Consider the following 26,765-nt stretch of genomic DNA (forward strand, 5'->3'; position numbering starts at 1 on the left):
AAATTGGAAGTACATTATATAAGATGAAGGAAAGGTAAGGTAGGATACCGTTTATACTTTAAGGACATGTTGCCTTTGCAACAAACAGCAGACAAAAACCAAACATGCAAAGATAAAGGAAATTGTGCACCTATGCGCAAAAATAATGTGCAACCTGTGGAATTTACAAACTGTATAATGCCCATAGAAAACTGTCCATCTAAAATTAAGGTTAAAGGGTTTCCATAAAACAGCTGTCCTATGAAAAAGATCAAACCAACTGAGTTTACATTCAAATTTCAGTAACAAGCTTTTTCCTTTCATTCACCAGGCATGTTGGTAAGGCTGAAGAGGAGCATCTTGCGGATAGCTGTCCTGGACTCCACAGGGTCCCAGCTGCCTCCTGCATATGAGCCTTGGTATGAACCGAACGCTACAGCAGATGGTGAAGACAGAGAGAAGGTCCGCAAGCGCCGGCCCGTCTCCGTGTCGCCTTCCACCTCCCAGGACCTCAACGAGAGCCACTACGCCGTGGTGTGTTCAGAGAAACAGGCCAAAATCATTTCCCTCCCCTCCCAGACCTGTATCTATAAACACAGCATCACAGAGACCTCCTTCATCTTACGGGCAGATGTGGTGCAGATGAGCCAAGGCGTGTGCGTGGCTTGTTTCTGTGCCAACGGCCACATCATGACCCTCAGGTGAGAAACATGTCAGTCTGCATCAAAGATCAAGCAGAAATAGTGGATTATAAATAAAATGCATCAGTCAAAGTCAGTTTGAATAAATCAGGTTATTGGATTTAAGTAGATGTGATCCCCTTCAATTTTGCACGGTATGTTTGAACACATTCACAGGGAGCAGTATGAAACTTGAGTTTGTGTTTTTAAAAACAAAAGATGTTGGAGGGTCAGAATTTTTGCCGGTATTTGGTCGGTATTGCAACGAAACTCCACGCAATCCTGTCTTTTGAGAATGAAACACTGTAAAAAAGGACAAAGGTGATTAGATATAAGGAAGTCAAAGCTAGCCAATGAGAGAAGATAGATCAGTCCTGACCAATAGCAGAGCAGGCGGCGGGCACTGGTGTCTTCATATGAGCTCATCCGAGTCATGCATGAGGATTAAGTTAGAAATTGTGTATTTAGCCATATTTTGGTCAAAAATATGAATATTTGGAGGAGGACAAAAACGATTGTCCTGATGCACAATCATAACAAACACATCCACATATATCCTCAGACCTCTGTCCTTATGAGGACCTGCCGTGGATTACGTTCCTCCCTTGACCCCAGTGCCAAACTAAACCCCTCAGCGCTGCACCATTAACTTGGCTTAAACATTGTCTTAATTAAAGCCAGCGTCACAAGGTTAGGAATAACTGACACAGGCATTCACACACACACACACACACACACACACACACACACACACACACACACACACGCACACAGGCGTACAGCAGGTTGATTTTCATGCAGTGTGTGGAGGGATATAAGTGAGGAGGGGTTTGTTAGTCTGTCGCTCGTCATCATTAATCTTCACTTCCCTAGAGGAGACAAACAGAGCAGCCCAAGAATGCCCAGCCGTCTGCCTGTCTCTTTGTGTGTGTTTGTGTGTGTGTGTGTTTGCCTCTAATGAGTGCATGTACAATGTCATCCCTGTTTCAGTGGACTAATATATTCTAAATATGGCTTTGGAAAGGTCAGTGATATTGAAAAAAAAATAATGTTATTGTATTCTATAGATCTTAAACCACTTGAATTATTTCTGTGTCCCCTGTCTAGTTTGCCGGCACTACGACCGCTCATGGATGTAAACTACCTGCCTTTGACAGACATGCGGATAGCCAGGACATTTTGTTTCACCAACCTTGGTCAGGCCATGTACCTCTGCTCCCCCACTGAGATCCAGAGGATCACTTACAGCCAGGACACCTGTGAAAACCTACAAGTCAGTAAACACTTCAGATATGTATGTGGAGTTGAACGGAAGTGTTTTTCGGATTTGAAGTTTAAATCTTGAAAAGTGTTTTGCAGGAGCTGCATATTGTTCTGCAGAGAAAACATTTTATATTAAAGACTATTGACATGATCGTGTAAAATAACTGGAGGAAATATCTTTGGGGACATGCATTATAGATACAGGATATTTTTTTATGTACTGTACCGCGTATTCATATGTATTTTTAGCTGAGCAACTATACCCTGCTGTATACTAGACCCTGTGGGTATACTACCCTGTAGTATTATGTATAATGTAGTGAATAACAAAACACTGAATAAGTAGACACAGACAGTCAGAATCTATGTAGCAGTGTAATGTGTTGGTGTGTTGATGTTTCAGGAGATGCTGGGTGAACTTTTTACACCAGTGGAGACACCAGAGGCACCAAACAGAGGGTTCTTTAAAGGACTCTTTGGGGGAGGAGCACAGTCACTGGACAGAGAGGAGCTATGTATGCCAAACCAACACATGCCCAGATATACAGTGGTTCAGTCCCTTGTTGATGCAAAGTTTCATTCACACACCTCTTCCTGTTTTTCTCTCCTGTCCTCCTCCGCTCAGTCGGTGAGTTAGCAGCTGGAAAGGCATCTCGGAGCCTGGCCCAGCACATCCCAGGCCCTGGTGGCATTGAGGGCATGAAGGGGGCAGCCTCTGGTGTGGTTGGCGACCTGGCACGTGCCCGGATAGCACTGGATGAAAGAGGCCAGAAACTGGGCGAGCTGGAGGAGAGGACAGCTGCCATGATGGCCAGCGCAGATTCCTTTTCCAAACACGCCCATGAGGTGACAGAAAATGCTTACAAGTTCAAAAAGAATCTGGGGAGAGCAGTAAACTCCACGTCTCACAGCAAGGACACTGTAGCTGCTCATGCTCGTGCATGCATTCAGTACCTATGCACAGTACCTAACAGAATGGAAAAAGTTTAGGGCCGATGAATGTAATTCACAGAGAAATTATCTTCTAATGGCAGCAGACACTGGATATGCATTATGGTAATAATTTGGTTTACTAGTATGTCACTTGTTACAGTTTCAGTTCTGATTTAACCATCAGAAGTTACAATAGTAACTAGTAATAAGCAATAATCTTTTGCAAACTTGTAGACTTTTTAAGAGTTGTAGACTTATTCAGCACACAAGAGGGAATCATTGCAAAATGTCTTTTTATTACAGGGGGAAAAAAAATGCAATGAGTGCTCTGCCCCCTCGTATTATTTCAGAAATATTATTAACTTATACTATTTACCCACTAGAGGGCAGTATATACCCGTGGAAAGTTCACAGCACTGGTGGTAGGGAATTGACTGTCTCTCTTTGAGTCTCACAATTTCTTTTCAGAAATTAGATATAGATTTTCAAATATGTGATCTCTGTTTCCATGCAATATTTATAATATGACTGACCAGGTGAGCCAAAATCAAAGCAAAAATGTCATAATTTTATGCCGTATAAAATGAACTTCAATGACAACAGGATCAGGTAGTTGATGACTTTTAAGCCATGAACTAATCATAAGAATCATGAATTGTGTACCAGTTTGGTAGGTTCCTCCTCATACTTGTTCTCACTCCAGCATTTCCCTCTGTTTTCAGATGATGCTGAAGTGTAAAGACAAAAAATGGTACCAGTTCTGATCAGTGACGGAGGAGGAGCAGAGCTCCATGGACAAGGCTTTCACCTTCCATTGGCTCATTTGGACTCACCGTGACCCCCCCACCCCACCCGTCCCTCTGTCCATTCATCCATCCCTCCAAGCCTTCTTCATTGAAACATTTGGGATTTTATTCCCTAGCACAATGTTGAATACTGTTCTTACCTCAGTCTTAAGGTGGAACTGAGGGGTAGACAGGGGAGAAGGACAACCTCAGAGGGAGCAAATAAATGGTGTCTTTCTTATGTTCTCGTCGGTTTTATCTCTGTTCAGCCTCTCTTCCGAGGCAGCCAGTTGGCCCACGCACCTGGAGATTCTTCATTCTCATTTGCCAAAAGCGTCCTTTACTGTTTTCTCCATTCGGAGCCCATTGTGGGCAGTATTCAAACCGATGAACACAGCTGAAAAAAGACTAATACCTAATGAAGAAACAAAGACTACAAAAATTCTTAAAATGTAAAAAGAAGGAAAAAGAATCTAAATACATCATTATATATACATAAATCTAATAAATGTGCAACGTTGTATCCACTTCCAAGTGACAAGTCCAAAAGAAAGGGATAACTCATTGAGGAGACAGAAGCAGGGTGGGAGGCCAAAGGCAGCAGCGTTGGAGATCCACAGGAAGTGCTGCGACGCCTCCTCTATGCAGAGAGCCACAGGGATAAAAGCAACTTATTCTGATGTACACTGGATAACTCGTCATCTCACTCAACCTCTAGACTCTCCTCTGTATCTTACAGACTTTCATATCGTTACCAACAGTGTGTGTATGCGTGTTAATTTCTATTTTCTTGCCTCTATTCCTCTATTTGTTATTTGTTGGGTTTTTTGCTCCGTCTGTATTATTGGAAAATCTCTTATTTTTCTATTGTTGTGAAAGTGGATGATATTTGATTTGTTGAAAAAATAAGTTTTGTGGCTTTTGTCTAACAACTCAAATTAATTTCTCCTTATGAAAAGGGCTGGAATCTAAAAGGAGGGCAAGGATATAAAAGGCATATATCATTCAGTACTCACTGACATGGCAAGTGCGTGTGAACCACACACATTTATTATTCACCTGAGGATTTCAATTATTGACATATCTGATGTGATGTTAACTGCCTCCCTCACCCTCTAATATCATAAGCTTCCACAGTTTGGCTTAGTCTGTGAGTGTGACTGTACAAATGCTGATGAAATCAGTATTAAATACACTAATAGTCTAGCCAGATTTGTTGGTTTCCAAATTCTGGAGTACACATCAGTATGGAGATTACATACACTTGAGTAGAAATCCTATTTATGTGTGTGTATATATGTATGTATCTGTGTGTGTGTGTGTGTATACATACATACATACATACACACACACACACACACACACACACACACACACACACACACGCGCACACAGGCTAATAGGAACATGGACGTGTAAACCTTTAAAAGTATACATTTTGAAACATATTTCAGTTGTCTTTTGCTGACAGTTGACTCTATGAGAAAGTTGTCTGTGTGATTCCTTTGCTAATATTTATTTATTGGGGTGCAAGAGACAGTTGTGTTTGGTGTCAGAAACCTTCCTTCATTAATATCTTGTTTCTGCATCCATGTTTGCAGCAAAGCTCAAATGTGGTGTATCTCTCTGTCTACCAGGCTTTTAATCTTTATTTGTATATAAGTAAATAGTTTGACAATCTAAGACCAACTGGAAATTAAATGTCAAGGTTGCCCGAGCAACATAAGAGGAGAGAGGCCATACTTTTTCTGACGCCAAAGAGTTGCTTTAGCTTTTCCATTGCTTTATCATTTGGCTCATCACTCCATGAGTATTGACACCAGATGGTTTACAGTAATATGTATAATTCCACATGGCCTCACCCATGGAGTGCAGACCTTATTTAGGAATGTTATCATCCTCATCACTTTTCAGGGTTCAGGAAATGAAGCAAGTTACAATGGAAGTCAGCCATTTATAGTAATAGTGTATCACAATGTCATAAAGTGTAACATTTGGACAAATGTTTAAAGTGGCCTAACTGTTGGTTCATAAGGCTGTTTCCTTTTAAACAAAAACCTGAACCACTCCACTACAGCTCAGACACAACAATGTATGGTATTCATCTATGTGTGCGTGTGTGTGTGTGTGCGTGTTTGTATTTATGACTGTCTGTCTGTCTGCGTGTTAGGGCGTGTTCAGGTAAATTAAGTGATATAATTTAAGAGATTATGTTGTTTAATAATTGATGTTGATGTCCTAGTCTCTCAACAGTCATATGTCTGTGTCCAGTTGAGTGTCTGTTACACCTAACTGAAGCCACCAATGATGCTAAAAAGATAATAGCATAGTCAGCAGTAGAGGATGACCTCTGAATTCTGGTTCAATTTAACTGCCGCATGTTCAGTCTTTGCATACGCTTCCACTCTCCCTCACTTTTCAGTCTTTGCCTTTGTCCTCTGATGTCTCTTCCTCCAGTGAATCTTCCGCTGGCTCCATTGGTTCCATAGCTACAGGTCTGGCCTTGTCTGTTCAGTAAGCATCGTAGTGTGGATGTTGGTAGGTAGCTCTGTCTTTTTTTCCCCATGGCGAAGAGGAGGAAAAAAATAGCTAGGTTTATCTAGAGGTCATCCCCGAAAACCTGTTCTGTCTCTTTCCCGTCAACCCAACTGTTATGTGTTTCTTGTTTTTTTTTCTATTTTTAAAAAAAAATTGTTATACTTGTTTTTTCATCTTTGAGTGATTTGTTTCTTGTCCATACACTACAATATGCAGTATTCTTACCCAGTACAATCCACACACTCAAATGACGACAAGAGGGAGTCCTGTTGATCTGCCATATGCCATCTTCTGCCCTGGATTCAACAGCTATCAGTGGGTTGCAGTATTTTTCTCATTGTAGCCAATTTTCTTGTACAGTTTTATGCAACTTTCACATGGATGTTTATGACTTTATCTGCTGCCACAAAAATTTAGAAATTCTGTAGATAGAGATTACTGTGCAATGGAAAATAAAAGTGGAAAATGTATTTTTGTCTTAAAGCATCTTTAAAAAAAAAAAAAAAAAAAATCTTATACTAAAAGTTCAAATATAAAGCTTTTACTGGGTTCACATGAAAGAAAAGCATATGTTTCTGCTTTGTACTATTGGGGATGATTACAGGGGGTATAGAGTACTGTCACGTTTAATGGTGAACATAGTGTAGGTATGTAGTTCCAAACTAAGACAAATGCTGTACATAAAGATGATACTGAAAATGGGAAAATTTCGAAATTTCCATCTGTACACTAGATGGCAGCAGACACATACAGTTGCTTCTACATGCATTTGGACTGAAAACAATAGAATCCTACTGGCCTACCAGCTAACCAGGTAATATTTGACTTGATAAAGAAGAAATTGATCATAGAATCTGACTATAAATTGAGATGCAGATCTGTTCGGTTTTTCAGTGTGAGGTATAATATAATATATTTTCGAGCAGTCACCGTCATAGCTTGCTTTGTGAGCTTATGGTCTGCCATTTGCTTGTACTGTATTTCCCGTTTTCTTAGAGCAACACAATCCTGTATTGATCACGCTAAGTGACTTCCGAATATGCTTTCTGGTTTCTTTGAATTCATGATACAGGCGACGAAGTGTTCAGTGGACCTATTGAAGGTCACCTTTTTTCCATAAATAAGAGATTTGTTTAATTTATATATATCTATATCTATCATTGGAAAAGTACCTTTAAGTGACTCAGATCCTGATTTTATGGTAAATGTTGTGTCTGCCACTAGAACATAGTAATGATCTTACACCGAGAGGCTTTCTCTGATATCTTTCCACTTAACTGCCATACAATAGACCGCTAATATAAGGAATACACCACTGAATCAGAGATAGAGTTTTACCAATGTCAGTCAAGCTGCACACTGAGGTCAGTAAATTCATCCAAAACTGTGTGTGTATGGACTGATGGTGTGGATCAATTACTGCTGAAACCAGAGAGGTTTCTAGCTTGGCTGACGATATCCTGTGGAAAGAAAGATTTACGGACTGTAACCGTACATTGTCACTTGATGCTTCCTGGACTCGTGCCTGGTGATTTGTAGGTGGGATTCAATGTTTGAAGATAGGTTAAGTTAAGACATGAAGCCAGACAAAGCAATATATTTGAGAAAAAAAAAAAAAAAAAAAAATGTAATAGATTTTTTTTCTTATTTATAAACCAACACAAAAAACCCCTTTTGCAAATAAAACTGGCTGCTGGCTGGAGGGATAAAGCAGACCCTGACTAAATGTGTTTTCTGTATCTGTTATAGGATCAATCAATGTTCTGTAGGTCCATGAGTTGATCATCCCTGTAAGGTCGCACTGTTTTTTTCTACCCGAGCTTGTAAAATTGTTATCTGGTCTGCTAATCTGATTTAAGGACAAATTGGGCAAACCAGAGTTTTGCCTTCCTGTGATCCCAACAAATTAACATTAGCAGCACTCTTCCTCCTTTGCTAAACACAAGCGTGTTAATTATTTTTATCTCGCTATTTACAAAGATCTATATGCAAAATCCATACGTAAAATCCACCATTAAATAAAAATAGGAGATCTAAAGATAGATCTAATCTATTAGATAGTAGAGCCAAAAAATAAAATAAAAACTAATCTAGTACATATATACAGGAAATGGTTAAGACTCCTGTCCTCCTTCCCTTATAATGAATAGGGGTTATGGCTTTGTGGCTTATCATCATCCCTTCTTTACATAAACGAAACGATCAGACAAAGTGGTATCATAATTTTATTGTGAGGAGTGCATGTGTTTTTCATCAAAGATAAGCTTCTGTGGCTATTAAGAGCTGAAGGGTAAATTAAGGGGAGAGTGGGAGATGGAAACAGAGGAAGGGGGACTGGGTATGTGAGCGGGAAAAGAGAAAAAAACAAAAACCATCATGTTGATTTGTTCTATTTGACTGAAGCCATTAACAGGCGGTCACCGGGGGGGAAATGTTTGTTGATGTATACTCTTTGAACTGCTGACCTTGTTAGCACACGCGCAAACACACGCAGATACGGGGCTAGTCAATCCAGAGCCGAGCGCGCTCCTCGGCGAGCGACACGTCAGCGCGACTGTTGCTGTGGTGACCCTAGACATGAATGACCCGAGCCCCGTCTGCACGGCGGGAAACAGCGTGACACGGGAGGCGAGTGCGCTGTCCGAGTCCGCTTCAGCTTGATTCAAACCGCCCCTACAGTCATAAATAGGAGATGTGTCGTGTTATACCCCCCCACTTTATAATGTTTAAGACGATAAACCACAAAGCGAGCAATAACAGGATCTCTTTTAAAATCTGTCTGCTAATTTTATGAAAGAAACATGCTTCCCCTATATTTATTGTTAAACACAGCTGAATCTGCCATGTAAAAATCCTATGGTTTCCTGGGCAACGGACCATAAAGCGATCCAGTTTGAAATGGCATCGGTCATTTTGTTAAGGAAGTGTTACACTTTCCCGTTGACAGATATTCCATTTCAGGGGCAGGAGCTTGTTCAACTTCAAGCTTACATATCCTGTGGTAATCGGTACCGGATGCTTCTCCTCTCTGCAGTATTCCCAGTGATACTGCTGAGTCAAGATAATCAGCAAAAGTAGGCTACTAGTTTAGGTTTTGCTTTCATTTAGCAGGTCAGCTGTATGGGTGGGGCCTTTTTTCCCCCAGTTAAATGCCTCTTTTAACTGTAAAGCCTAGTGATCAAGTCCCTTTGTAGTTAACCCACACACCAATTTTTGATACGAGTTCAAAATAAGCGGGCGCTCACTCGATTCGCAACGCATTCAACCATCTGTTTATATATCTGGCAAGTGGAGAACATGCTAAGGCAGGCGACTTCACACACACGACACACTCGACAAGCCACAACATAAACCCAACTCACCGTTTGCTCTGTGGGCCCTGCCGTTGCACTTCACAAACTCGGCTGTAATTCTTTTTGCAGACTTGCGGCTAGCCGCCCTGCTGCACATGAAGTATTTTATATGCAAGCTCACCTGCCGGCAGTCCCATCGTGCGGCTTTGTGTTTGAACGATTCGATAGAGCGCTTTTCTCGGCAGACATTTTGACACGTTATGGCAGGTGCATTTAATAACGTGTGTTATGGCCGCGTTCTGTTATAAGCTGAGCCCGGTTCGGCACACTGTGCTAATTGCTAACGGCAGCGACTTCCAGGGTCACCAACTGCAGCCTCGCTATAAACATCATTTACTAAATTAGTTACACCTGTGCTGTCCCTGCTGCGACAACCAAGTCAAAATGTCTGCTGTGGAAAAGTTCGCCTAGTTACCCTGTTACTCTGCAGTCCTTTTTTTTTTTTTTTTTTTTTCATTTTAAGAGTTATATCAGTTGTGATTTAGACAGACTGTTCTAGCGTGAAGTTGGAGTTTACTGTTAGACAACGAATTTACTATGTACTGAAATGCGTGAGATGATGTTCTTCACAACACCAAGGTAGGCACTAGCTAGCTGCTTTCGCTAACACGTTTGACTGGAGAGTTGTGTCCTGGCTGTGGCATTTTTCCTGTCACTGTACTCGGCTGTATTTGGGCTGTGGCAGCTGCCTTCTGCTTTACTGAATCACTGCGTGTGGTGTGTTTGTGTTTGCTGGCTGCTAATTTCTGCCTTTGTTCTGTTGTTATTTTGATGGTGGTTTTGGTGGCAAATGGGTGAATACAATATGGTGCTTTGCTGTTGCCGACTTACATAGTGGTGAAATCTGAATACTAGCTTGAGTATCGAGTGCTTTTGGGCTGGTTTTGCAACATATTTCTCCTGGGTGTTCTCCTGTTGGCTTCTTCTCTTAAGTCGGTAGAATATTGTTTGTATTTGTATTGGCTTTAGAGGGATGTAAACATGATTATTGTCTTGCACACAGCCCATTCACATGATAATTTCCTTGTAATATTGGCTTCATGGGAAAACGGAACATGGCTTTTGGCACACATTCACATTTCAACAAGAATTTGTCCTTTTAGTTAAGCTTCAGAGAATATTTCTGTCAAAAGCAAAGGCTTTGTACGTGTCAACTTGCTTTGTTATTTATATCATAATGGCATCTGACTGCCAAGCTGCTCTTTCAGCTTTTCATAAAAACATATTGTGCCCACCAAGAATTTTTTTATTTTTTATTTTTTTTAAGAATTTACTGTATAATTACTGGCTGCATGAAGTGTGTTAGCCTGCTGCACTTGAAGTCGATTTCTGGTTTTGTTTCCTATATTGGTTGCCAGTGCTTTTGGTAAATTGGGAAATATCCCCACAACAGTTGGTGCCTGACCCACAAGCAGAAGGTGGTAACTAAAGAAGACAATCTCATCATAGTCTCAGGTGTCTAGCAGGGGAAAGAGATGGTAGCCTATACAAAGTAGATGGAACTGTTGTTTTATTTGCTGCTCTTTGTGTGGTTTGAGTGTTTTTTATAATTGTAAACAATGACTGTATGTGAGAATATGGAAAGTCATATAATAAAGACTAATCTATACGAGTCTGATTTAATAAAAATGTGTTTTTTATAAGTTATGACACAAGAAAATTACATCACCTCCTAATGCAGATTGGAAATTTGAACATAAATCCATGTGAAGAGTCCCTGAATTAGTATGTGTTCTGTGGTTTAAAAAAAATCTGCCACGTCTAACACTTGTAATTAAAGCATGGAATATATATATAGTTTGGGGCTGGTTAAAACTGGATTTACTGTAATACAGTGACCGTTAATGTCCCCATAGCAGTTCCTCCTTACAGTAATGAAATACTGCAGGGAGGATCAAGTTTGGAAACATAATGAGTATCTTGACTTACTGTGACTATGCGTCTATAAGCTGCAGCCAGAAGGATGACTTCATGTTCATTCTGTTTCTACAAGTAAATAAGGAAAACAATTACACTATTAAATGATTCCTCTCGATACTGTTTGATCTCTGGTTCTGTCAGAAAAATATGCAACACATTCCTTTTTATGTCTGTTTTGAACCAATTTTCAGTTTCTGCTGCAAAAGCGTCTCTTGCTCTCATAATAAAGGGGCAAATCTGAGCGTTTAGTCAAGGTTCATTTAAATACATATGTTTCTGTTTGATTTTTACTGTACCCTGTTAACATCCAACCTGCACGTAACGGGGAAATGTGTTAGAAGGATCATTTGCTCCAATCTGTCAAGCTGAGAAACATCTGTTTTGGAAATGAGTGGAAGATCGTCTTTACGCTGGTTTTATCTTTCCCCTTCTGTGTGTGTGTGTGTGTGTGTGTGTGTGTGTGTGTGGATAGGGAGAGAAGGGGTGTCTAAAACGGACATGGGTGTGGTTGAAAGTCTGACCTTGTAATTTTAAAATGGCTCCAACTCAGTTCCTCGCTTCCCTGGTGGAGTGAACTGAGTCTGAAGACTCAGTGATGGAGCTGTGACCTGCTGGCCTCTTTTCGGTCACATGCTCTCCTGTCTACCTTTTTTTTTGAGAAAATATATTGCTCCGATTGGGCTATGAGACCTTTTTTTTTTTTTTTTTTTTTTTATATGCAAAAAAAGTAAAAGAGAATACAAACCAAATATATGTACCCACTTTTCGAACTTCTGCAGAGAAGGAATGGGCACGCACGCAAAAGAAAACGTCATAGAATGCATACCAAAACAAAATGGCCACAATCCAAACTCTCAGACTGTGTGACCAATTTCAATTTACTGTAATATGTGGTTTTGAAATACCACAGCACTAATAAACACAAATTGAGGTCTCGTGTGTGTGTGTGTGTGTGTGTGTGTGTGTGTGTGTGTGTGTGTGTGTGTAATTACATGCACTGAAGTGGAGTTTAATCACGCTGTTTAGGTGAGCCATGAATAAGGGATAGAAGAATTGTTCCTAGAGAGGGGAGATGGTGGAAAATTGGTGTCTTACGTTCTCTGATTGTTGCAGTCATGTTCTAGCTGGTCTATTTTTTTACAATGTGTAATCTGGTGGTTAACAAATTACAATCTCATTCTCATACAGTTGTTTGAGACTTCACTTTCCACATTAACTCAGAGCTGTATTATTCCAATTAAGGACTATTTGCTGTTCGCTACTGTACTGGCCTTTTTATATTAAAATAAATCCAGTGTGGGTTTATTTTTGATGTTACATGAAAATGAGGGTTTTGAAGTATTTGTCATGTTGGGCCTAAGTGCTTCTCTGATGGCAAAATGAACTATACTTTTGAAAAAGGAGAGAAGGCAAAAAAAAAAAAAAGATGCCTGCCATTTGGGTCCATTTGTGCAAGGACTTGATTTGTTGTCTGTAAATCCTTGAACATTTCACTTGTCAAAATATTTAATGCTGTCCAGGAAAGAGTGGCTTAGCATCTACTGGAGAGACAGTTTTCAAAATGCAAGGCATGCTGTGTTTTTAGCATAAAAGGAATGAATTTTCCATAGTTTGAAAGCAAGCGCAGTTTGCAGCAGCTAGCACAAAATAATTTGACTGCATGAGATAGTTGTACCATCATTAACCCATAGCTGCATTCAGGAGAGTTTGCCAAGTTTCGGTTGAATCATGTATGTAATTTCTTTTTACTGCTTCCTTTTTAATTACTTTAATTTAATTATTGCGTTAATGTTGTGTTTTGTTGTGGATTAATATGAAGAGGAACACATTTTCAAAAGAGCAAGCATATGCTTTTAAAATCTTCTTTCTTTACTCTCAAAAACTGATGGGCACTCAGGTGAAACACACTGAGAGGTGCAGTCCCAGCCACACTGGAACATCTGGCAACCACTTTAATGTGTCCTGGTTACCGTAACAAATTTATCAAGGACGTACCGTCTGCCATAAAGTGTATTTGATCATACCTGGAGATCTAATCTAGTTGTTGCACCTCATCAATAATTAACAATCTCAGTAAGGTATTATTTTTATTTCCTGTGTGGCAACAAGAGACTGTCCATATTACTGAGGTTAGCATATGGAAGGACATTGTGTGTTGTTGCACAGCAGCTCTTACTGTACCATTTGAGCACCATTTTGTAAAAAGAATGGTTAAACGAGTCTTATCTACAGAGGTGTGTAGAGTAACAAATACACAGGCTCCCTCTCAAATATTTGTTCAATATTCCCAGGAGACCCATAATCCAAAGGTTCACTCCAAGGGCTCTTGTGGAAGTAATAAATACCCATGATCCCTATCTAGGCCACACAGATCCCCTGTCTTAGGAAGAGAGAGGTTATCATTCCTTTTAGATTAGACACAGCACTCATCTGTCCAGACTATAAATGCCTGTAATTTCCCAACAGGGAACAATGGGGAGTTTAGAGCCTTCAACGTGTGCGAGCTACTGCAGCATGCACCATTAATAAAAGTTGAATCCCGGAACATGCATACTGCCATTTATCCTCAGTTTTTCATTGACTGACTAAGGACCATTTGCAGAACCTCTGCAAGAGAGACTAATTTCCGTAAAGTGAGAGGCATGTTTAATTAACTCATAGCAGGTGTCCAGGTATGTCAGAAATTTTCTTGGATAATTATGGCATGCTAGGGAATTGTTAAAAATAGACAGTAACATGTTCCGTCTGAGATGCCATTTTATCAAAATGCCATAGAGCCAGTCACCAACTGGGAGGGAACCCATTCACTGTCCTAATTTGTCTGCCCAAGGACAGGCTGTTCCAAATCTGGATGGAAACGTGCTGTTAGGGCAACCTGTGGTCTATGAGGTCAGGAAGAGCTGCGTTTAGTGCAGCCTTTGCTTTTCTTTGGTAGTATAGTGTAAGCAATAATTTGGAGCAGTATGACTTGTTCCCTCACTCTGTCGTGGTGACACACTTGTCTTTACAGAGGTGTGGTCTTGAGGAGACACTGAGGCAACCAGGGAGCTGTCTGCGTAATTTACTGTCTGTGTAATTTACTTGACAAATTGTTTGACATAGATTTTGTTGAAGTAAACTTGTTAAATTTTTTTTTCTCCTCTCCTAGTTAAGTCACAGAGATTACACAGCTGTTTGGAAAATCGGCAAGTGACTTTTAAACAAACAGACTTAAAAGCAACATTGGAGACATTTTACCAGAAATCTTATATTCCACAAATGATTTTATACCTGTGTAAAATGTCTTTAACACTGATGTTTTCTGTAGCTGTTTTTTGCTTTGAAGTTTTCTCTTGCAGGTCCTTGGTTACGGTCTCTCGGACAGTAAAAGAGTGGTCTGCGGACACTAAGCAACCCTGGTATACCCCTATGTGATGGACTGGCTTTGGCATTCATTACAGTTTCAGGCTCTGCAGGATAAAAATTTGAGAGCGGCAGACTGTCATTAAGGAGTGACCTTCCGCTTTTATAATGCACATTACAGGGGAGTTAACTGAAAACAATTGCTGGCCCTCAGGACATGTAGCGGTCTGAGTAATGCAAGGCTACAGGAGGGCAAAACTGTAGGTGTGAATAGCCAGAGCTGTTCAGTGTATTTCCCATGCCTAACCTAGATAATGGACCAAGCAAGCTGAAACAGGCTTGGAGAGGATGAAAGTATTGTAGTGAGAGGTGGAAGAGCTGGCATGTTAATAGAGGTTTATACTGACTTTACTTTACCTAATATAGTAACATAATTTAAATTTATTGGTGTAGAATTACTTTTGCTCTAATGCATATTGTCGATGTGTGTCATCAGGACTCTTACAACTTCAGTTGAACTTGGGCTTTAATCAACCCTGTCTCCTAGAAATTTGATGGGGAAAGTGCAAAGTGCATGTGGGTTTGCATCGTGAGTCCCCTCTGTGGTTAGGTTTGGGCAACAACAGTACTGTGTTTAAGGTAACCTGATGTAGACCCCAAAAATGTTGAATTTGGATGCTGAACCTGAGCATAGGATACTTAGACTATTGCGGTTTAAAAATTCTACTCCATTTACAATGTGTAAATCCATACAAAACAATGCACCAGTTTTATTAGTTTTCAAAATAGTCCCAAAAGTGAGCATAAAAAAAAAAAAATACAGTTCCATGACTAATGGGCGAACATCTGCTGATGAAGATCATATGATGATATGATGAAAGACATGATCAAAAGCTCAAGGATGGCTACTAAGTGGACTTTGTGGTGACAGTTTTCTCAACGATGTATTTATTTATTCTTTACCAGACACAGACTGTTGGCCCTTACTATAGAATCATAAGTTTGTATACAGTGAGTTGAACTTTATACTTCTCCTATCTGCTTGGATAGCGCACAGGGTCTAATTAACATGTCTGGCCAGTGAATTGCCCTGTACTCCTGCAACAGTAGTTTGGATGCTGTAGAAAAAAACCCCAGAGTGAGCAGCCTCAGCAGCTCAGCAAAGTTCCTGCACAAACAGGGAAGATGTCCTGCAGCATATAAGCACTCCATAAAACACAAACCACCAAGTACACGGCTTAGCCATGCTTCCTCATTCAATTTTCCTCTGTCATTTCAGATTATGCAAGATAATTGTTTGATTGCACCGTTTCACAACACAAGTGCTATGGCAAACAAATTAACAGTATGACCCATGTGTCTTTGGCAGAGGATATTCCTCCGCTGGAATTCCAGAGATCCAGGCGCTTCATTTTGGAATTTTTAAATGACTGCCTGGCAGCTGCTGGTGTTTCCACGGCAACTGTGTGATTGGGAAAGGGGATTTGAATGGTGGCTGTCAGCGAGGAAAATTGAGCGCTGCCACAGGGATACATTTTTTCCCTGTGAGAGTTTACGTTAAATGTGGGTCAGTCGTAAGCTTCTATTAAGTCTTCACTCGGGTGAGGCATAATAATTTGCATTTTGCTTTTGACTTGTCTTCCATTACGAGTGGAAGGCTGCTTGCTGGTTTCTGAAGCTGCAGTATAAAGTGTGACTACGTGACAGTATGAGGCGGGGGGTAAATATAGAGAAATTTCAGTGCTTGCAGGCAGATGTCATCCTGCACTTTGCTTGCCTTTTAATCACTGTGTTTTTTTTTTTGTTTTTTTTGTTTTTTTGATCAGGTAGCTCATTTAATGAACAATTTGACATGCGCAGGGAATGGACAGCTTTAAGTAATAAAGTACAGAAATAGTTTGCATTAACGGACACTTTCTTAACATACAGTACAAATAAGGATTTTATTTTTTTGCAAATTGTTGATGATGCCATTATAGCTCCATTGTGTTTAGTCTGCCCTGACAATCCAGTCACAATCATTGTGATCATGTTTATCTTGGCTGCCAGTAAATATCATAGCTTCCAAAATTAAGCTATAAAAGGTCACTATTACACTATCATGTTGTTTAAATAATATAAAAAAATAGATTATAGTACTGTCATTATCAATAAGTAACATTTCTGTTAGTCATTTCTGTGACTAAGAGCTTTCTTTTTAATGTTATTTACTTTGCATGATGATTTAAATTATAAGCTTTATGTCAGTGAGTTAATAGAGCTACTGATTATAAATAGATTCAGCAAAGAACTGACATCTTAAAAAACTGGGATAAAATCTCCAAGAATTTTAACTCAGAAAAGCTCAGACAGGTCCTATCAGTCTTGCCAACAATGATCTGTTAAATGTCACTTATGATAGCGTGCCTGTGATGTCATGAATATTTAATATCTAATGGCATGTGTCAAACCAGTACCTAATGGATCCTCTGCAAAGGCATTACCAAGCAGGCAGAGGAGAACATCTGCATATCAGGTTATAAATCCTATGATTACAGATGTTTTATAGTTATGCTATTATTAGCCAATTTGTGTAAAGCCTTATCATCTGAAGCCACACACAATGATCAATGTATCATGGCATAGACATGAAATTCTACTGTATGTAAGCTTATTACTTTGGGTATTGTGATTGAAGATTTTAAACTATAAAGCTAATTTTTTATCAACTTTTTGTCCTCCTGTGACTTATCAGATTGGACATTATCCCATTATCCAACAAATTTATTTTTGGCTGTTATTCAGGTCTGAATACAGATATAAATAATCCCATCTGTTTTTAAGAAATCTAAAAATCAAATTGTTGTAAATATAATGATATAAAAGGTACGTACTCGCAGTGCACCATTGTTGCTCTTACTCAGAGGTGACTCTCACAGGAGGGATAGGTGGAGAGATGATACCTGTTCATGTTTAGTTGGAAAATATTTGATGTTATCATATCACTAGGTTGTCATGGCAATCTTTTGGCTGTAACTCTGGGCAGTTCTCTTGTCACCAAAACGCTATTTTTGGCAAATCTGCTGAGCTGCTGAAGGAAGTTTTTTTTCTTTCGCCGATTAGGACGAAGAACTTAACAATCATACTATCAGCTAGAGGTTTGCCTGTAGACGTACACATTACAGGCTGTAGACACAGAGACATACACATACACACAAATCCCAGAAGCATCAATACTTTTGATAATGAATAGCTCTAAATGGCATCTCCAGAGAAATGGTTATGAATGAGGGGGTTGTGTGCGTGCGCGTGCGTGTGTCCAAGCACGATCTCTTCACACAGACTAAAACTTCCTCCCCAGTGGATATGGAGCAGTGAAGAGCCTGTCTGCTTACCTCAGCACTAACCCAGAAAGAAAGCGGGGACGAGCCATAGTGAGCTACCAATCCTCTGCTGCTATTCATGGAAAGGGCAGGATCAGGTTTCCAGCACTAAACAGCCTCTAGTCTTTTCTACAGCAGAGTTTTTCATCTCTTTCACCATCAGAATCCCTGAAAAAACAAAAATACACAAATCCAAATTTGATATGCATCTTAGAGTTCATAAGTTGTAGTTATGTCTTGAATTTATAAAATCCAAATGTTTCAATGCAAAGGCCATTAAAAGATTTTAAATTGGAATACAGATATGACCTAATGACTAGAGAGATGTTTGTTCAACCAGAAGATACAGGTACAATCTCGCATGTCAACACAGGTGGTTTCAAGGTTGATTCAACAGGCAAATTAACCGAAAAGATGCTTGTACTGTAGCTTGCAGCCTTGTAGTGAACAAAGAATTCCTTTCACATTTGCCAAACTCCTATCTCACTGCTAAAATACTGTCACAGATTTTTAAACACTACAAACACATCTTTCACCCCAGGCACACCAACACTCAGTCAAGCTGCAGCCATGAGTGAAGAGGGAGAAAGGGGGCTTTAACACAAGTGTAAACATGTACAAACATCATCAATGGTTAAAGGCTTCAGTGAGACTTGATGGTGTTTGCTATACAAAAAAAACTTTCATAATTCAAATTGCTTCTGCTGATCCCTGCTCTTCTGTTTTTCCCTTTCACACCCATAACACTTTCAGCAAGAGATGGATGCGTACATTTTGTCACATTAAGAATACATTCCAGATTAAGTTATGTACTGAGGAAAAGCAAATTTTGGCAACTAGAAATATTTTTCTTAAGAAAAACAAACAAAAAAACCCTAATAGCAGCCATTTACTAAGTAAAACTTGAGACGGGTTGTTTTAGAAGTAACTGATGATTTTCATTTTGCGATTATATTTGCTCGTTGTTTGACCAGTGTGGTACGGTCTATCTTAGTGTTGATGTCAAATCTTAGGTGTGAGTGTTTTTTAACAAAATATGAGCTTAAAATCAATACTTGAAACCACATGAAAGTACTAATAGAAAGACTATTAGCATTTAATGCTCACTTTAAATTGCTGGACTCTTCAAGCATTATTATAAAAATGTATTTTACAACTGGCCAATTTTAAATAATCCATTTATTGTCTCTCTTTATGTCTCATTCTGTGTAAAACAGCAGTTTGATTTCTTGAAAACCTCCATAGCTTTGGAGCAACTCACAGCTTTGTACCCAATGTGTGATTCACAACCGAGGTAATTATATGTCTGTGTGTGGTAGCTGCTGTTCTTCTACATATCTAATTAAATCATGCAAATTAGACATTTGTGTGCTAGTGTAGTGCGCGAACACTTTGCCCAAAACCCGCACGCAGCTTTATGAAATATGACCTTGTGCCACATTCCAGAGATGGCTTCTGTTTCAAAATAAATTGAGGCACAACAATGCAAAGTCTGTAAGGGCAATGATGAGGACTGTTGTTGTTTGTTGATTAGTTGAGAATGTGGAAAGGCAAGTAATGAAGGAGAAACTACTCAGTGTCACTATCAAGGCTTTCATTTGTATCCTTTTCTACCCAGTAAGAACGTGTCATTGTCATTTTTTTTTAGAGTCCAGCCTAATAAGTATTAAAATATTGTTTTTGTTTCACTGGTACTGAAAGAATTTTATCACAGGAGATTGGTATTCACTGTTGTTTCATAAAATGAAAGCCATTAAAATGTCACAAACTTGAATTAAAAAAAAAAGGTGAATTAAAAACTATAACTCTTCAAAAGATTGACGTGTCACAAATAAATACAATTTTGTATCAACTACTGCTGATTGACATAATTAAAATTGGTTCAGCTGTAATTGTGACCATGGGAATGCTCTGCAAGAACGCAGAGCTCTTTAGTTGAAAAAGCTGCTGGCATTTGAAAAATGGAGTACTAGTACAATGGTGAAAAAATATGACAGTTTTTTAATCTGTAACTGAAATGTCTGGGGTTCTAAATAAAGCATGGTGATATGGATCCTCCAGATGGTTTATAGGAATAATGGTGTGACTGGGGTCACAAGCAGAGGAGGATTTCATCTGTGTAATCGGCCGCAATGGCTTTTAAAACCACTGCCACCTTTGGGGGAAATTTGATGTTTGTGCTTTGAGGTAGGGGTGTGTGTGTGTGTGTGTGTGTGTGTGTGTGCGTGTGTGTGTCTGTGTGTGCGCATTCAGTGGCCAGTGATATTTTACTGATCACTCATAAACATTTTATTGGCACAGATGTGTCTGTGCCATACACGTCATATACATGCATGCAGGCCCCTGTGCAACATGAGCAGGAACATCAAATCCTTGTTCAACACATGCTAACATGACACAGACTCTGCAGGGAGTGAGGCTCAGACAACAAAGAGCATGTCTCACTTTGTGATTGCAGCTGTGTTCAATTTGGGCCTGAAATGGGATATTGTCTCCTCCACACTCACACACTTCACATTTTAATTAAATGGCTTCCTATTCCAGAAGACAGGGTATATACCAGGATGACCGGTAAAAGATAGGTGAACAAAGTAATAAGATTTCGCCTATGTTTTGAAGTTCTATTTAGAGATGGAAAGAGAAATATTTGCACGCCATTCAAAAGGGCATTGTTTTTTGGCACACGCTATTCGCTGTTAATCTGTTGGAACACAGAAGCTCTGTGGGATGTTGGAATCCAGTGGGCTGGTTGATGTGGCAACAGTTTGTTAAAAGCTTCTCATCTTGTCTTTTAATTTTGAGAAATGGTAACATAAATTTGATCTGACAGAAATTGATCATGCTAATATCTCAAAATTTAATCCGTTAGCTTCAGGGTATATGACCTCATGATAAAGTCAAATAAGGTTTTATTTAAAAAGTGTGTCATGACAAAACTTGTTACCTTGTCTGAGTTGTGTAACTGTCTGCATTAGACGTGCAGTGATATAATTTGTTCATCCATCCATTAGCTATAGCCGCTTATCCTTTGCAGGGTTGTGGAGCTACAGCTGATCCCACAATATTTTAATATTTTTTTTTAATTATTCAGTGAAAAACATAGACAAAAGGATCATTCACATCAATTCTCTCATGAAAGGAGAAACATTTGATAAAAGTGTAGCGTGTTTGGAACTCATGAGGTCAGGTGGGTTAGCAGTAGGTATCGGGTGAGGAAGGAGAATTTGGTGTTTAAGTAAAAGATCAGATTAAAAATTAGATTAAGGTATAGGACGCCCCTTGTTACTTGTTACTAGAACTTGTTCAGTTATCCGACACAATGAAGTTTATTGAATTATATCAACCATTATTTTTATAATCGATCATTACAAAAAAGGCAATAACGGGGAAGAATAATACGCTTGGTGCATGTTGTATCAAATCTAAACAGTAGAGTCCACACTAATGTTTATATGTCATTAAACCTTTGAGAACTACTGTTGGAATCAGTAACTCTGTCTGTATTTATGCCATATTACTGTAAGCCTATTTCACTGTGTGAGCATAATGTGTTCTAACCTGGACTATTTCCAGCCTCTCCTCTTGGCACAAACCTCCCAATCCATCCTGAGATCTTTACGGCTGTGAAGCCACTCCTCTATCAATAATCTGTGGGTTTTTTATTTTTTAAATAATCCATATTCTTGCCAGAGGCGCTTATGACAATTCATCTACTGAATCAGGGATATAAATATATATTTGACCTTAAATATATTTGACCTTACATATCCTGTATCACCAGTAGCTAGTCATAATATTTCTAAAATGTGAAAACAAAACATAGGAATAACCTTAAACGACATACTACATGTGTTTTGTCAAGTCTCTGTAAACTAGATGGGGATATTTCTGTAAGGTTGGGCTTTTTCAGCCTTTAAAAAAAAATTTCAAGCAAAATCGCCTTCTCAAATAAAAGCTAGTCAAACGGTTGAAGTTCTTTGGAGCTGGCAGTTCCTGGCAGCCTTTGCTGCAAACAAATCTTAATCTCAGGTGAAAATATTTGGCAGAGAAAAGTGACCTGTATAAAGACTAAAACAGAACAGACTCTGAAATGTACTCAGCAACCATTCACTCATACACATATGTACACACCAGCTCTAAGGTACAGTGTGGGTTGTCATTTTTTTATTGAATGTTTGACAGCCCTCATGTCAGGCTTCTCTCTGGGGAAAAGAGCAGTGACAGGGACAGGCAGCTACAGAAAGTCCTTTTTTAAAAGAGAATCACTCTCACTTGGAAGAATTTTCACTGTTTGTCTGAAATGAGCATACCGACATGTCATGTCTGTAAACCTTCCTAGACAAAGGCACTTGGATATTTGAGTGCACAAAGGAGATTAGAAGCAAAATGCATCTTCAAAAATGTGGAATTGCTAAATATGATTTGAACTGTAAAATATGATTAAAAAGGATTAATCATGTTTGTAATTGCCCACCCCCTTTTTTAAATTTTTTTTTTTTTTATTCCAGCCGAATTATTTTTGGCTAAATGGATTATTTTAATCTCTTATGTGCTTTGCTGATCATATAATGCTTATATTTAGTTCTTGAGATTTGTTTCCTTTTGTCTATTATTTACATATTTATCTGCCTGTCTTTATTTTATCGTTTGATTGTGTTGTGTGTATGATTTGTAGGGTCTGTCCTATCATTCCTGCTGCTCCTTCCGACCCCTTCTGGCGGGATTGGTGCCTGTCACAAGACCCCTTCAAAAAGTCACCTGCCCATGACACACCTAGTGCAAAGCAAATTCTCTATTTGTTGAGTGGTGTTTTTTAAGAGAGAGCTGCCATCTGCCATCTCTCTCCCTATCTTTCAGTTGTCTTATCACGGTGGGTCTTGGTGTGTCTTGTGTATATAAACAGACTGGTGGCCCTTTGTGGGTTCTTTCCTGCTGTCAGCGGAATCTGCTGTTTGGCCCCGCTGTTAATATTTGCAGCCACTGGATTCTGCCTGTTCTGTCACGGCTCTGGGTAAATTTAATTGAGTGAATAACATACACGCACACATCTCTGGACTGGCATCACATAATGGCTTAGGGCTGTGATCAGTGTCTGTCGTCAACTAAGCACAAAAGCTGGTTTTGTGTCTTGCTGTGATAGAGGAAACTGGAGCATGTTACTCATTGATAACACTGTATGGTGTAATGGAATCATTCATGCTGGATTTGATGCAAAAATGTTTCACCAGCTGTTTATTATTATTGTCACATTGCAATGTATCGTAATGATTCCATTATGAGCTAATCAGATGAATTTGATCCAAAACTGTGATATTGTCCTTGACATGTGTTTGCTGTTATCCGAAGGACAGGACAAAGCCTTATTTATCCCTGGCACTCACACTATTTTATACTGTACAGTGGTTCGTTGCCCCATGGTAACAAATAGATCAGGGCAATTACAGATTTGGTCACGTTTGTATTACATGTATAGTAGTCAGATTGCTTGATTACCTGCCTGTTGCTAGCTCGTGGTATCCTCCAGGCACCATATCCCAATGTATAATTTTAGGTTTGATTTTCTGATTCAACTGTGCGTTATGTCCTTTCTGAATGGCACATTTATCAGTCTTGGAATAAATTGAGTGGTTCTGCTAAATGTAGTTGTGGGATATCCATTGGTTCAGTTAACTACTGCTCGGTTTTGGCACAAAACCACATTTTAACTACATATCATGGGTAATCTGTTAAAACCAAACCATTAAATAAGGTTTAGGATTAGTTTGCATTAACCTCTGTAAATGTCCTGCTGTGTGGTGTTGACCTGCTACTGGGGGCAGTTGCAGAATAACAACTCTGTTGGGTGCAGTTCATTGTGCCGATTTCTACTTGCTGTTTTCTCTTAATGCAGACTTTACTTGATTTAACACTTGACTTAACTGACTTTACACCTGCCTGACTGGATTTAAGCCTGACCTGTGGTGGTGGTTTTGACTTGCCTCACAGTGAACTCCCCTGTCCCCCCTCCAGCCTCCCATGTTGCCACCATCAGCACTTTCAAAATCCCCCGTCATTTAATCTCCTTTCTGCACTTCCTTAGCCAGCTGTACTAGCTGGACTGCTCCAAACCCCGGTCGGCCTAAGTGGTCAAAAATGGTTAAACTGGCAATCCGTCAATCTGAGAGTGTCATTAAGTGTGGAGACACCTTTACTTTCCTTTCGCGTGCCACTCTCACCCGTTTTCACATGGATGCCTGTTTTAGTGTCTTATCAGCACTTCCTGGTGTCTGTATTCTGCACCAAAGGAGAGACATTGAATCAATTAATGAAAGTATCCCAGAATTCACACCATCCATAAGAGTCATGTATTAACAATGGTTCGGATAGAGACACCGTCATGTAGGTCACTCATAATTATCATTCCCTGGTAGTCAGCTTCCAAATCGCACTGGGTACAGGTTTATACTGTGTATCATTTGTTACAGATTCTAATTTAATGCAAAGGAGAAGTAATTCATGAATCTTGTCAGGTTACTTTATGTCATTGTATAGAAACTATTTTTGGTTTTATCATAAAGTCAAATATTCAGTTCCTTACTATCTTGAGGTATGTCACCCAGTTGCGTTTGAGTAGCTCAAGATTTGGTTGGAATAACACACATGGAATTTGATTAATGTAATTTCTGTAAGCAGTGTCAGTATATGATTGGGTTTTTGTCCAGGCACCAGCCGTGTTTTGCATCTGTAATTAATTGCTTCTTTCTGCTATGAAGGTTTCTTTTTAAAGGATTCCAAACTAGATTCATTAACTTCTTCAAACTCTAGTTGGTAACATCAACCATTACATTACTCAAGATTGACAAAATATTGTGATTACCATCAATAATGTTTTTTTCAAAAAGCACAAATTTCCTCCCAGCTATTGTGTTTTTTCTTTCTTTAAAAAAAAAAATCCTCTCCATAGTTCTATGGGATTTGGGGATTCAGGAAGTTTGTTGTAGTGTTAGAGAGAAAAAATATGTTGTTCCTTCCACCAAAATTTTTGCAATCAAACTTTTGGCCTGCTCTGTAGCTGGATCCATTTGTGACCAGCTGTGGCTGGAGTCGAAAGGGCAACGCCCTCAACAAATGCTATTGAACAGTCTAATTACCACTAATCAACCACTAAAGCAATACGGTTAGCCTCCTAAGGCTAATACATTATTCAAGCCTGCTCACTGGTGTCTACCCAATTTATAAATTGTACAACCCTGTAACACAGATTGCATATACAGTTTGCGTTATTACATATGGGCTGTGTGTATCAGTTAGTGCTAAAACAATTCAGGGAATTTATTAGTTTATCAGCCAAAAATAGTTATTACTGAGTGATCAACAAGATAATTCATACAATAAAAATAATTAATTTGTTTTTATATCACTGAAAAAGAAAAAAAGATAAACAATTTGAAGATATCAATTTGGCCTCTGGAAACTTGTGAATTTATAACTATTTTTGACATGTTTGCGAAAAAAAATAAAAATTCTATAGCTATTTCCAAACCCTTGCCAGACAAAAATTTAAGTATTGGCAATTCTGCAAAATCCCTCATTGCGTTTATATTTATTGACCGTTTCTTTTTTTCAATGTTTTTTAAAATTCTTACTTTTTACAATATATGTATATGACAACTACAGTACAGGTTACGTTAGGTAAAGACCGGCAAGTATAAACTAGGGTTAAAGTATGCTTAGGTTGGGCAACTAAAAAAACCTTTTTAATGACCAGGCGAATGTTAATTGCAGGTCTGTGACGGGATGCAATCTCCAACCTTCTGCATTAATGTCAGATATGCTACTTGTTGGTTTGCCACCCCAACATCCACACCCTTACTTTCTGCCTTGCTACATTAAGGACACACATGGCATTGGGTATAAATCGTGAAGTGCTAGATCGTCCAATGTAGAAGTTTATTTGAAGGGATACTGTATTGATTTATCTGTAAGGGTTAAATCTACATGCATGCAAACACATTTACAGACACATTTTTGGCAAAAAAACGTACAGTGAATTTCTCACTATATGTGACCCTCACCTGAGTCCAGTCAGTACAGATTTGCTACTCTGATTATCATCACTGCTTTGCCACAGAGCACATGCTAATCAGAGCAATTAGGTAACAGCACGCGTCTTAATTTATGCAGCTGGGGCCAACACTGAACCTCCTTTTGAAATTCAGAACAATGACAGTGATCGTCAGTTAGAGACGTTGTATCAGGGATGTGCAGTGCCACAGATGGATAACGCATCATCATGATCCCTCCTGCTAATTCATAGTCTGATTTGCATGATCCATTTAGGAAGCATTTATGAGAATGGGAAATGGCTGTCAGTGATGAGGAGGCAAGTGGGATAGATAGTTTGAGTTTAGAGTTAGAGGATTTTTATTCTGGCAGCTTGTTTATACCCTCTGTAATTTGTGCAGATGGATTCTCAGAGTGAACCATTGAGGATTTAAATAATTAAATGAAATAAGGGAAAATGCAATCTAGATCATGCCGTTTTATAACAGGCAGCGTGTGGTTTCGCAAGTGTTATGCTCAGCCTTGCGTCAGTATAACAGTTAATTATAAGTCATATAAATAGTTTGT

At 39.1% G+C, this 26,765-nt stretch overlaps 2 protein-coding genes and 1 long non-coding RNA gene across 5 annotated transcripts in view; 2 read left to right on the top strand and 1 right to left on the bottom strand.

The window, feature by feature from the left end:
• stxbp5a (syntaxin binding protein 5a (tomosyn)) overlaps positions 1-3,675 on the top strand; it is a 90,811-nt gene extending 87,136 nt beyond the window's left edge. The window contains exons 26-30 of the mRNA XM_040126210.1: positions 311-680; positions 1,767-1,932; positions 2,326-2,437; positions 2,548-2,768; positions 3,578-3,675. Of these exons, the coding sequence (XP_039982144.1) occupies positions 311-680; positions 1,767-1,932; positions 2,326-2,437; positions 2,548-2,768; positions 3,578-3,619 (911 nt within the window). The 3' untranslated portion in view covers positions 3,620-3,675. The remainder of the gene's footprint in view (positions 1-310; positions 681-1,766; positions 1,933-2,325; positions 2,438-2,547; positions 2,769-3,577) is intronic.
• A 4,715-nt stretch (positions 3,676-8,390) lies between these two features.
• LOC120788665 lies at positions 8,391-9,825 on the bottom strand. The gene is made up of 2 exons (XR_005707280.1): positions 9,541-9,825; positions 8,391-8,851 (listed from the first exon to the last, which is right to left on the bottom strand). It is a non-coding gene; the product is annotated as an uncharacterized LOC120788665 (long non-coding RNA).
• Positions 9,819-26,765, top strand: part of sash1a (SAM and SH3 domain containing 1a) — a 231,616-nt gene continuing 214,669 nt past the window's right edge. For 2 of the 3 annotated variants that reach the window (XM_040124618.1, XM_040124620.1), the window contains exon 1: positions 9,823-10,110. The gene's annotated coding sequence lies outside the window, so the exon portion shown is untranslated. Of the gene's footprint in view, positions 10,111-26,765 lie in introns of all 3 variants that reach the window. The other variant, XM_040124615.1, reaches the window with a different exon arrangement.

This window comes from Xiphias gladius, chromosome 4 (assembly GCF_016859285.1).
Source record: "Xiphias gladius isolate SHS-SW01 ecotype Sanya breed wild chromosome 4, ASM1685928v1, whole genome shotgun sequence".
NCBI lineage: Eukaryota > Metazoa > Chordata > Actinopteri > Istiophoriformes > Xiphiidae > Xiphias > Xiphias gladius.